The sequence below is a fragment of the Manduca sexta genome, chromosome 5 (assembly GCF_014839805.1).
Source record: "Manduca sexta isolate Smith_Timp_Sample1 chromosome 5, JHU_Msex_v1.0, whole genome shotgun sequence".
In the NCBI taxonomy this organism is placed as follows: Eukaryota; Metazoa; Arthropoda; class Insecta; order Lepidoptera; family Sphingidae; genus Manduca; species Manduca sexta.
The window spans coordinates 1085041-1099225 of NC_051119.1; the positions used below are offsets into that span (position 1 = coordinate 1085041).

Here is a 14185-nt window from a genome sequence, read left to right on the forward strand (position 1 = left end):
CGACTGGACAGTCTCCGTTTATGGAATTAACATTAGCAAAACTTCATTGAATGATATGACACTATATTGCTGTGGTGATGGTTTCATATAAGCCAATTCCTGCCGGCTTCCCTTTTGTAACATGTAAAATCATCATTAGAACGATTTGAAAACGCATTTATTAATTTATATATTATCTATACGTTGTGTCTGGTTTCCAAATGTCATCCTTCGCGACTGCTATATTGCACTCATCAACTTATTAGAAATAAGGTTTCATACTTCTTAGCTATAATTATTTAATAAAATGTCATAGTATAAGCATAACATTAAATGCTGCAGGGTCTAAGAGTTGCGTTTTGAACTTTACCAGTGTAGATGAATGTAAAAAATTGGTCGAATTTTGACGGCCATTAAGAGACAATGTCTTTTTTTCCATATTAAGTATCATCTAGTGTGGTAACTGAGCTGACAATTGCTGAGTTAGAATGGGTTGTCGAGACGATTGTCCGCAGGTTCACAACGCTCAAATTTTTCGTAATTATTTTTAAATTGTTTATCAATTATCGTTTACTTTAACAGCGAAGGAAACATCATAAGGAATTCCACACAAGCATTTTGAAGGTATGTAAAGTCCACTCACACTAGGCTTAGGAAAAAAAACTAAACCACTCAATAGAGGAGGTCCATGCAATGTTACAGTATATAGGGCTAATATTATACTTCCTCCTAAGCCTCCAGACGGATGCATCCCGCCATCTACCCCGCGTGAGAACCGCGCCCTGAAGACGATTTGTACAATTTGGTATACAGTGGGGAAATTGCGTTTATCGTGATCACATCATTTGCTCCCCTCCCACCTTCAAGCAGAATCCCTCGCTCCATCGCAATGTTTTGTTGTTTTTGTCTGATATTTTCTGATGTGCAGTAAATTAACAACTTTAGTGACGAGCCGAAGTCGCAAATCATGTATTTTTCAACTCTATAAGGTACTCTGTACTGGTTTGAGATATACAAAATTTGGCAGCGAATATTATCTACAAAAATTCAAATCAATATACCAGTATTTTTAGAGAAAATTAGATTTGAAGTCCTTAGTCAATAACTCATTAGACAGGGTGTGTCGGGTAGAAGAGACCCCTCCCCCCTTCCCACTAGGGTTGTCAGACATTATTAGTGTTGCCCAAATTCAGTCTTGGTCTTGCAGTCTTGGTCTTGTTCTTGCGTTTTTGCAAGACCAAGACCAAGAACAAGACCGCGTATTTTTAGCAAGACCAAGACCAAGACTGACCGTGCAAGACTTGAGCAAGAACAAGACATAGCCTGCAAGACTCTTGCGTCTTGCAGCTAGGACTTAGCGCTATTTCACTGAGTAGTTAGGTGTAACAGTTCGGTGTATAGGTAGGTACGCTTAGGAATTCTATGAGACGCAAAAAACTGTATCAAAGAATATGAAAAACTGGACCTATGCGCATTACGACTAATACCATAAACATAGCGAATAAAAAAAAATCCGAGTTGGAGGAGTACCTGAGAAAACCAAGAAATGCCAGCTCGGAAGACATTTTAGATTGGTGGAGGACGCATGAGACAGAGTATCCGATTTTATCGAAAATGGCCCGTGATTTTCTCTCAATACCTGCAACTTCAGTACCTGCTGAGAGGTTATTTTCTAAAGCATCATTAGTAATTAGAAAACATAGAAATAGGTTAAGTGATGAGTCAGCCAGATGGTTACTTTGTATTAATTCTTGGTCAAAAAAATTGATATAAAGTATCATAACCTAATGATAAAGCTGTTGATTAGTGTTGTATTTTATTTTTTATTCAAATAAATGATAAATCGTAAAACTCTTTTATTAAATTTCTTATAAGTTGAAGGTTCAATCTCTTTCTAGACAGATAAGTATTGTTCTTTAAAAATACAGTCAAGTTATTGTAATTAATTTGTTTTTTTACATGTTTTAGCAAATGTAAGCTTATAAATCATAAATGTTTATTAAGAAACAGTTACTTCCATGGAAAACGACATATAGGTCAGTTGATTTTTCGAATTTCTTATCAAATCTTCAGTTATTTATTAATCTGCTTGATCTTTACTATGGCTATGTTAATTCAAGCTCACAATGTTCCAATTCTAATACGTTTTTCTAAGATTTAAAGTAAACTTTAATAAATAGTAATAGACTAATAGGTAATTGCAAGACTTGCAAGACTCTTGCTGCAAGACCAAGACCAAGACCAAGACTGGGAGCGCAAGACCAAGACCAAGACCAAGATCAGGTGTATTGGCGCAAGACCAAGACCAAGACTGGCTAAGTCTCGTCTTGTTCTTGCATTTGGGCAACACTAGACATTATCCACGGGCGAGCTCACGCTGCCGAGTTAACTGCGCGCACTCGTCCATAACTCAATTAACTAAGCTCATACCAGAAGATCGCGACAGTCTGGGCGGAGTGTCTGGAAGGGGCAGCAATTTTTTATCCAGAAAATTCATCAGTTGAGTATGGTTAGCTAGGAAATTATCTGTAGTTAAGTTAGTTTAATTTAGGTGTATCGTGCTTTACCAATCTTGGTGTCGGGTTAATGTCCCTCTTTTAAAAGGACTGTTATCAATTAATGGTTTGGAATGATAAAATATAGTTGTGTTTCTACGGTTTTATTGATTAAAAAAATATTCAGTTCTTTATTATTGCGTTTAAGCGGTTTAAAGTAAGTTTAAAGCGCTAGATCGTTATAAATGTATGTAGACTTATAAAAACTATGCTAACCTCACATCTGCCACCGTTCCTGTACGCCACGATCGAAAGTACGCATTAAGAGTACCAAGGATCTAAACTCGTCAGCCTCTGGGAGTACTAATATTTAACCTAATCCGTCTGGAAAGGTTAAAGTGTTCCTCATCTGCCTATCCTCCAGTAATAACTTTATTGAAGTGTTCAGCGCCTTCCAGCGTCGCTTGGTGTTTGTTTAGTTATAATGGGTGTTATTAATTGTGGAGTGATTCTATAGACGACGCGCGACGCCCGACGCCCGCTAACTCAGTAACGAGTTGTAGTGCTTAACTCTTCATTGTATACTTTATCGCCTCTATAAACCTTCTATGTGTCTGATATATAGTTGTTATATTAAGGGATATTGAATGCCTTACTGGCTGTTGCATTGACAGTAACAGTCAAAATTACTTTTGTAAGTAATGATGTTTGTGCCGTGGTAAGTTAAGGTTTTTACCGTAGCGGGTTGATTTGGCATTTTTAAGACTTTTTAGGTTACTTAAGGTGGATTTTAGCATGAAAGTTTTGCATGCGGTTTGATATGGGTTCTTAAAGATATTTTGACGGTATTTTTGTTGGGTGTAGTTCGGTATTCAGAGTGGAATATTTAACATGTTTTATGGGACCGAGATTCCGAGCTGACTGGGCAATGGACAAATGATTGTTAACCACTTCAAAAAAGGCAGGAGGTTCTGAATTTTACGTGTTTTTTGCCACCTTAAACCTCCGACATTTATTAACTGATTTGGAAAATTCTTTTTTTTATTTTCAAAAATATACTACTAGATTAGTTCAATAGATATTTGCAAAATCAGTTCAGTAGTTTTAATTTAAAATCACTCGTGTGATAGTGAAGATATTTTTTATGGTAAGACGATAGCACAAACTACTTTTTCGATTTGAAGAAAATTTGGCTTAAACCTTGATCTTATGCTTAAATTCTTCGGAATAGTTTGGAAGCTATTTCAATGCTTAACAGAATTTTAATATCGATTCTAGATTCCATTCTCGAATCATATGCTGTTTTATCGGCATTTATAAGGAGACAAAATTGTCTAATCAAACTATGCCCTGTAGGCATGAGTTTCGCACACGTGCCAAGGGGGCGGCCCCGGCGCGTGATTGGTCACAGATACGGCCCATCCGCACCCATTAACTATTGTAATGTGGGTGTTAATATAATGCGGATATTTCACGGTTAAAACGATTATGGCGCGATTATTGATGGTTCAATGAACGTACAAAATATACACGCTATTTGACCGAAGGAGTAGGCAGAGGTGCTTAATTGCACAAACTTTTCGTAATATGCCGCCCTATGATGTGATAGGGGCGAGCCTGTCGTCATATCGAGCATAAATTTCAGACTTAAGGCTGTAACTGAGAACCAAATATCACTTGCCCGACAAGCACAAATTTTTAACCATAACAACATGCACGTCATTTTCTAATCGAAAAGCTTTTTGAATTGCTAGGAATTTGAACATAGAACCTCACAGCTCCGATGAAATGGCCTCTGAATTTAGATAATATGGATCCCTCCTAGCCGAATTTCGCCTGTCTCAACGGAGATCAGCCACGCAAGAGATATTATAATGCACAAGTGTGCGCAATACACAGGTACACTCCCTATTCCTTCACCCAAAGTTTTATGATTTTATAATCTAGCCCTCATCACGGTGTAATGGAGCGAGGCATTATTATTACAACACTATTACAATTGTAATTAACCGCTAATACTCTTGCCAATAAAACGTGTAATTTCCACAGCTGCGCTGTAATTAGCCTTCGAGCAAGAAAGGGTTGTATTGTTCTGCTCCGTCATTCGGTTCGTTAGCGAGGCGTTTAACTCGATCGTAATTGCTTCTTGTAATCACTATGTCGGCAATCAATATAAAAACAAATCTCACGCTTTTATCTTTGAAGGTAGAGATAGTTCAAGAAATACACTATTATGATACCGTGATGTGATAGGGGCATGTCTATCGCTGTACCGAGCATGATGTTTTATTTAAACTGAAAGATGTGTGTTTTGTTAAGGTAGGAAAACATAATTGAAACTATATTAAGACCTTATTAATTATTACACAACGTAAGTAAATTGTCCAATATAAGACGACTAAGTACAAAATCGAATATCAACTCTGCTCTCAAATAAAAAGTAATCAAATGAAGGCTATCTACATAAAATTTCTGCGTTAATTGGTGAATTTATTAAAACACTAGCTTTTGCTCGCGGCTTCCCGCACGTGAAGGAGTTTTCGGAGCTAAAACTCCCGCAAAAAACGTATCCGATTTAATTATATTTGGTCATAGTGACTTTCACATAAAAGGCAGATATATGCTGTCACAGACTTTTATTTAGAACTATTTAAGACAAACAATCCTACGGTACATCGTCTTTGTCTAACTCCAACGGTTTAGGCAGCGTACGCCAAGATAGCAGTTTTTATCTGATTTTTACTTGATATGTATGTTATATTATGACCAAATTACACAAAATCATTATAAATTGTAAGCCATGTGTTATTTTAGTGTACAAATAATATTGATGTAAAGTTTCATTCAAATCCGTTCAGTAGTTTTTTCGTGAAAGAGGAACAAACTTACATACATCTATCCTCACAAACTTTCGCATTTATAATGTTAGTAGTAAGTAGGATAGTAAAATATACCTTAAATCTTTATTTAAATACATTCTTATATTGAAAACCTCTACCTGAGATTCGAATTTCAAAATTGTATCCATCAACACGCATTTACGAAAAAACAATATTACAATAAACAAACAACTATCACCCTCCTCTACTCCGCATTAACAATGCAATTTGAACTATAATGTGTTAACATAGCGTCTATATTCGTGATATTGTTGGTAAAGGAGGGTAGGCTAAAACGTTTATTAGCCCGTTATTGTGGCAAGTGAACCGCGTTTGCGATAAGTGAGCTATCGAGACGGTGGGGTGACCAACTGCTAGGAAACTATTTGCCCCAAGGGAAGGAAAGTTTTGGGGATTTTGATAGATTTTTTTTTATTAAGTTATCCATGCTATTGCATAAGGTCGATGGAGCAAAATTACTTCAGTTTTAATTTATATTAGTTTCGTTTCATTTTAACTGCAAAATTTTTAAAAAGTGAAATGTATTTTTATTTATTCGACCTAGTTTCAATTGACCGCGTATGTACACGAAATCTCCTTTGATGGTTTTTAAAAAACAAATAGAGTTGTGGCAAAAATGTTAAATCTTTTAACGATATAAGATTGCCAAAAAAGTAACGCTCTGTGTACATTTATTTACGGGTTTGATTTTTTAAATATTTTGTAAAGGTTCCTACCGTAACCGCTTTAGCCAATAAATTACTTTTTATTTTTTGTATGATGAGACGAGCTTGCCATTCGCCGGATGGTAAGCGATACATCCGCCCATAAACAATAGAAACACCATCCAACACCTTGAATTACAAAGTATTGTTTAGTATTCCACTGTATTTGCTATCCTGAGATATGAGATGTTAAGTTTTATTATGTCCAGTAACTACACTGGCTACACTGTCCTTCTAACCGGAACACAACAGTGACTACATACTGCTGCTTAACGGCAGAAATAGGTAATAAGTAATATTGCAGTGATACCTACCCAGGCGGACTCTTACATATGAGATTGAGTGACCTACTACCAGTAAGAAAACGTTGCAGAGGCTATCCATAATTTTCAGATATTTTGATCTTTAGTTGGGTTGACTGGTAGAAAATGCCTTCACAATTAAGTTCGAATTTATACTCTGTATATAAAGTGTAATAAATAAATAAACTTTTGGAAAATACGTACACTGTATAAAAATAAAAACGCAATATAAGAGCAAAATCACATTCAGTCTAGCATATTAGACTGATATAAGAAAGTAGGGAAATGGAAACTTGATTTTCACATTAACTTTCGCATTAAACCAAAAACGTTTTAATTAATAATAACATTTACTGGTCCCTTAATCTCGTGTCCCATTGTCACCCTACAAAGCGTTCAAAACGTTGCGAATTCGATTACCATCACTAACGTATTGTTGTCTATTTGTCGCTAATGCACTCCAAAGGCATTGTGTACTACCAACCCCACTAGACCTCTCAGTCACACCAAGCACATACGCGACACAGGCCAACTTAAATTGGCTATCAACAATATTGTATGAGGGATCAATTTAATTTGGTCTTACAACGCCAGTTACAAAAGAACTCTATTTTGCAACTAATTATACGGTTCAAGAGGTCAATGTTGAACGGTTTGTGACAATGCCGTTGCGAGTGACTGAGTTTTTACTAAGGAATCGTATCTGATTAGATACATTGTAAGCTACGTTTAATGGGCTTTTGACCGTTTTGTAAGTGAAATGGGGGTAATTTTTTTTCAATTGCTATTTGATGTAGATAACTAAATAACTTAAAAGTAACACCAGTTTTTGTAGTAACAATAATCAGAATAGTGTACGTGAAAATACGGATAAATTCACAGAATGATTTTTTTAACGATTTGACATAAGTCATATTTAAATTTTTAAATTATATTAGTACTAAGAGGTTCTATAACAGTTTTTACTTTCAGTTCCGCGTGCGATCAAATTAAATTGCTAAAAAGTCCTGTTGAAATCACACGTTGTTCCTAAATATCAAAGATTGTAAATATATTTGTTCAAGGTAAACAAACAAAATGATGATTTGGACAATATTGAGGTACAAAAGTGTACCTCACGTAGTTGTATGTACGACGGTAGTGCTGAGGTCTCCGGTTCGTTCTCCGGGTCTGGCAAAGTGTTATTTGGTTTTTCTACTCAGATCAGCTTGGAGTCTGAATTTGTGCCCGATATGGCGATAGTCACGCTCTATCACATCATGGGACAGAATAGAGACGACAAAGTGCTTACACCAGTTGCACTCCCCTTCAGGGATAAATGGCATGAGAAATAGCCTGTCATGATGCACCAGCTGATACTAGAGGCCGAAACATGGCTGTCAAAACTCGACATAGATCTCTAATGGACTAATTATTTTCACCAGAACATAACGCCCTACGAAGATCCTACTTTAATTTCATTGGGTTTTTCTATACCTGCAGTATTAGCCTGGTGTCTGAAATTTGTGCCCGATATGGATATAGGCTCACACTATCACATCGTGGGACGGAAAGTGGTAGCACCAGTTGCACCCCTGCCTACCCCATCGGAGATAAATGGCGTGAGTGTGAAATAGACATGAATTAAAAGTACCCTACTTTTTATCTCAAAATAGTGCAGTGTCGTTTTAATTCCAAAGATCATAGAATTAAGTTCTAAAACCTTTAAATATATATCAGTGATATTCATGTGCGGGGTGTCGTGTTGGTTTTAAACGAATTACCGGCCGGCGACGGCGCGCCGCGGTCTCTACGTCTGACTACGACATTTCACTCACAGCTTCGGATTCATTTACGGCCATTTTCAATAAACGATCTGAATCTTAATCATATTTGTTTGTAATAAGGTACACCAACAGCACTACATATTCATCATCATCAGCTGCAGGATGACCATTGCTGAACACGGGCGTCCCCCAAAGGTTTCCATATCGACCTATTAATCACTACATATTATATCATTCAATAGAATAAAACAATAAGATACAGGTTCTGAGTGTGCTACTAATGGGTGTACATAAGATTTATTATTGAAATCTAAAACAATATTGACGAGGTAGAAGATAATATGGTACTAAAATTATGAACTTAATGAGTCGGTCATCCGCAAAGTCCTTAGTCCACGCCGTGACCACGAAGGCTGCAAAGTTTTCAAAACGTCGGTAGAAGATTAAAATATTAAAACCAAGATAAAATCCGAAAAATGGTTTAATTTTGAATATCAATTTTTGAATATTCGAAAAATATAGAAGTAAATTTTTGAAAATCCAATAAAATGGTATAAAAAACTTAATAGTTATGTTAAATGGACTCTAATCCCACGGTAACAAAATATTCGCCCCTAAACGTAATTAAATCACCTAATTACATCTTCCTGACACATTTTCAATAAAACATCGTCAATAATCGACTAATACTTATTGTGGACCATCGGATTATCGCGCCCCGCCGCTCGCCAAACAACAAAAACAAACTTAATTGTACCGCCAATTGACACTTATTACAATCGCATAACAACTATAATTGTTTGGCGACAAACATCGCTGCGAGAGCAATAAGAAAGCAATTAACAAGCGACCATTGTAAGTAGATCCCTCGACTCGCGTACATCTGTTGGTTGCGCGAACGTTTTCATTGAAATGGGGTGATGGCGGGGGCTTTTTTATGGTGGACGGTTTGGAATACGCTTGACATATGTTCGGCTCGGAAAGCTAAAGGGGATTGAGTAGTAAGCCCCTTGGGTTCATTATTGCCCCTTTTCACCCGACACTCGAGGACCCTTTGCTGAATGTTTGCGAAGTGCCGGCCGACTCACTTAGCATCTTGCCGGGATCAATTTTGGAACTTGCGAATATATTGCCAATGGATTGAAGTTCTGCATTTGAATCAAGTTTTTTTTACATTAGCCCTGTTTCACAACTTAATAAATGCTTCTAGTAACATAAAAGGCAATTAAATACAAAAGTCACTCAAATCTATGCTCCGAAATAATGATAACCAATTGTGTACTATCTTCATTAGCTGCTTTATACGATAATTGCCAAAAAAAAATTGCTTGGAAAACAGGTCCTTATAGTTATGTTGATAAGGTAGTAAGTAAGTTTCTCGTTACGAGGGTCTTTTTAGAAAGGTGGGTATGAAATAGTCACTATTGCATATTCCAATGAACGCTACAATTATGCCAGCTAGTTTTACCGGAGGTATACCGGTTACTGCTGAAATTTAGAACAAATTTTTAAATTGGGACTTTTATAATTAGTTAATATTCAAATTAAGATATTTGTTAGAAAATTACTGCTAAATTCATATAGTATAACAACTTAAGTGTGTTGATCAATAAATCTTAGAGTGCAATAGTGAATGATGGTAGAATATATTTCATCGTAACAATTATCACAGTGGGCTGAGCCCTAAGCAGTAACGTAGTATAAGAATTAGTATCACTAACCTGTACCCTGACTTCGGGCAGGTTGACCTTCATAGCCAGCTCCTCTCTGGAGTACACATCAGGGTAGTGGCTCTTCTCAAAGGCGCGTTCCAGCTCATGCAGCTGATAGGTGGTGAAGGTAGTCCGATTTCGGCGGTGTTTCTTCTTGTTGTCTGTGGAACCTGGTCTGGGGGCGTCTTCGTCACTTCCAGCAGGGGATTTGTCGTCGGCACGCTGGCTGTACCCGTCGTTACTGTTGCACGAACCTTCACCTGGAGGGAATTGAATTTTAGTATTATTTCAGTATGGGCAGGTTCTGGAAGACAAGCCCTCTTGGAAAATCATTTTAGATTTTATTGACGGTGACCCTGATGGTAAAGTGGAGTAGAGATAGAGTGTTGTCGGAGGAGAGATGATTATTCCAAGTCAACTTAATTATACCGACCTGTATGCTAGATTGGAAAGAATGGAATTTTATTATTAGCTGGAATGAGTATGGGCAGGATCTGAAAAATGGGCCCTCTTGGAAAAGAACTTTAGATTTTATTGACGGTGACCCTGATGGTGGATAGATCCAGATAGTGTTGACTGACTACAGATGATTCCCAGGCGACTTGATTATGCCGGCCTTTATGACAAATTATAGCAACTAGGCTCATAGAAAATTGAAGTGATAGTATTTTCATAGCTATGTGTATATTTTTAATAGTCTAGTATTATATCGAAGAAATAACCATCTCTCTTCAGTTAATATTCTATCTAGACGCCATTCCACTTCAAATATTTTTTACCGAATACGACAAAGTGACTGCATTGCATTTTGTAAAGCGCGATACCGTTCAGATAAAGTATCGAATGGCAACAGATGGCTATCTCATGCCATTCGACACAATCATGCTAGCCTACTGAGAAGCTTCTTCGCGCTATGGCATAAGGACCCAGGATTATAGGATGGAGGGAATACGTGCCCAGGCAAACTCTTCTAAAGCCTGACGATGCGAATCCGATGAGAAAAAAAATCAAGCTGTGGCTTCGGATGTTTTTTTTTTATTTTTTACTGCTTTAAATGTCGAGACGAGCTTGCCGCTCGCCTGATGGTAAGAGATACAACCGCCCATAAACAGAAGAAACACCATCCAACACCTTGAATTGCAAAGTATTGTTTGGTATTCCACAGCGCTCGTCATTCTGAGACGTGAGATGTTAAGTCTTATTACGTCCAGTAGTTACACTGGCTACAATGTCCTCCAAACCGGAACACAACAGTGACTACACATTGCTGTTTGGCAGTAGAAATAGACATTGCGGTGGTACCTATCCAGGCGGACCCTCACATATGAGAGACCCAGTATATTTTTGTTGAGACATTTGGTATCGGTAGTGAAGTTCCAGATTTTACTGATTTGAAAGGTCTATTATTAAACGCAGTGTATTCTACGTAAAGCGAGCTGCGTGTCACTGTATGGTAATGCGGAATCGTGTTACCAGGGTGAGGGTTCAAATTACGAAATAGATGGTAATTGCAGGATGATTGTTTAGCAGAATATAGAGTTCTTGAAAATATAGAATCAAAAACACTGGTTTGCTAATTAAATGAAATGTGTTGAGCAAAGAAGCTTGCTGTTTTTCGAGAGTTTGTGTATTGAAAGCGGCAAAATTGACTACACTGGCTTCAAAACTCGTTCATCGACAGTCGCCAGAATTATACTTCATTAGACGTATGTACCAGTTAACTACGAAACTAGAAAGTTCACAATAATTTAAAAAATTGAAAATTATAATTTTTTTTACATTTTTTCGTATCCATTTGTAAAATTGTGTTATTTTTTTGTTTTTAATAGAGAAATCGTTCGTTTACTTTGTGCTCTGAATTGTTCATTTGTCCAAATTAACTGAAAAGAGTCTTCTTACTAATCTCTACAGATGATTTGTTTTTTTTCAAGTATTTTCGTGTCTTACTGTACCAGATACAAAATACCCGTTACACTACAAAGCAATTAATAAAACAATTTCCAGTGCGATAAGAGCTCATAAATACCGAGTGGTCTGTGGTATATATCATCACGTATCTTCAGATCAGTAAACCAACCATTATCCGTAGTTTATACAGAAGTTATTAGGGTACAATAGCCAAGTGACTGAGTACTTGGGTTGTGAAGGTTCTGGGTTCGGGTGGTTGGTTCTACAAAATCGGAATAACGGTTGCACAGTATTTGATGGCAGAAATAGTATTTCGTATCCTAGAATTTATATACGACAGACCTAAGATTTAGTAAGTTTTTGCAAACTCCTTTATGAAAGAGAGGATTTAAAGGAAGAAAACAGGATCAGCCTGGGTATATCCAACAGGCCGGCATAATTATGACTGCTGAGGGGTAATCATCTTTCATCAGTCGACATTCTATTTGTTGTAGAATGTAACCTTTGTTGTGACTATTATTTTTTATATGTTCTATTTTTATAAATATTTGAATTTTGTTGTTTTGTTTGCTAAGTTACTTACTCTGAAATAATAACACATTTTTTTTACTTAATTTTATGAATAACTCAGAACATATACCATTACTTACAACGCTATTGGACCACACTACACTTACCATCAGGCGCGATGAAGTCACTTTACCATCTCGTATAAGAGTAACACCTGGTTCCATTAAATCTAAAAGACCTGGGTTAGTTCATATCATAAACTCGTGCTGAACACCCTGAGCGTGTTTACACAGTTTACCTGAGCAGGGAAGGTGCAGGTAATTGTAGGCGGAAACACCAAATTTATCAACGCTATTATTTTGTCAGCGCGTGGGGGAACCGAAGCAATAATGGTTATCGCATATTTAGAGTATTGCTACAAATAACATAGCATTCAAAACAAGAATCTAGCAATGAAAGTAAGTAGAATTGGCAAAATTTTGTTAGTAGATAGAATCAGTGAAGTGTTAATATCTAGAATCTGTGAAATGAGTTTAACCAAGATGAATAAACAACTGAACTGGTTGGGATGGAGTTTGGTATATAGACAGAACTTATCTAGGATTAGGGCTAATTTATATTCTAGTTCTTGTGGTGACGTAAACAATATTGGATTAATTTTTACTGCATTAATGTTAAAGTAGGAATAGTTATGAACGATTAAGATAGTCATAAATATCGTACGTAATACTGGTGAGCGATAACCCTATCGTTTTTATCACGCTTGCTTTACAATTTGAATCAATTTTCAAAACAATTGGTTCGCTAATTGTAGTAGTCAGTTCATTCAAGGTTTATTATTATTAGACGTAAATATAAAAAACTAGGCAGGTATATATTGTTTCGTGATTTATACTAACATGAAAGAAATACATAAATGATTAATTCTAATTTTCCGCAATAATAATAATCGGCCCTATATTACATACTGACCCACTGCTGGGCACGGGCCTCCTCTATTATTGAAAGAGATTAGGCCTTAGTCCACCACACTGGCCTAGTACGGATTGGTGGACTTAAAACACCCTCAAAATTCCGGTATGCAGGTTTCCTCACGATATTTTCATTCGCCTTTAAAGCAAGCGATAATTCACAAAAAATACACATACATTTTGGTATATGCCTTTGGTATATGAATCTGCGGATATTCGTCTCAACAGTCCGTTCCACACCCAATTAGACAACCACCGCAATTTTGCGCAAACCACCTCTTTATGAGGCTCAAAGATCCTTACAGTCCATGGCCAACTAGATCAACGATCAATATTATAACAATGCTGTCAAATTGAGTCGCTAATAAGGACACATCAGAATGATTTTACCATCGCTTTGAGAGTCTACGCACCACACAAACTATTATCTGTCAGCTACAGAAACGACTTACTTGTAAATGACAACAAATCGTAGTGGATTGAGCGATCAGAAGTCAAAACATCGTCTGTCCTTTTCTCTCCCACACGTCTACAACGCAAAAGAAAGAGATGCACGACGCATTAAGATTAAAGAAGCAGATTACGCAGTAAAAACATTATGACGTGCATTAAGATGTTTTATACGATACGATCGGTGTGTATTTTTTTTGTTTTCTCTGATTTTTTGTAATAATTATCGACAATCTGGCAACACCGGCCATAATGGCGTCTTTTTTTCCACTGGCAACCCTAATCACATGTCAGATTTGTCGTGCCGCGTTAAATCTTCGCGCTATTAATGATTTTACAAAATGGATTTGGTTATTGAATTAAGTTTAGGGTTGTCTGTTCTTGGAATATTGTTGGTTTATTTTGCTGACCACTTCTGTCAAGTTAATGGTTATTAGCATTATAGGTTCCAGTTAAGTTGTGACTAATGCATGATTCTTATTAAAATG

The 14185-nt window shown here is 36.7% G+C and overlaps 1 protein-coding gene across 1 annotated transcript in view; it reads right to left on the reverse strand.

The window, feature by feature from the left end:
- Positions 1-14185, reverse strand: part of LOC115446115 (retinal homeobox protein Rx3) — a 49884-nt gene that overhangs the window by 24956 nt on the left and 10743 nt on the right. Inside the window, exon 2 of the mRNA XM_030172673.2 lies at positions 9868-10118. Within this exon, the coding sequence (XP_030028533.1) occupies positions 9868-10118 (251 nt within the window). The remainder of the gene's footprint in view (positions 1-9867; positions 10119-14185) is intronic.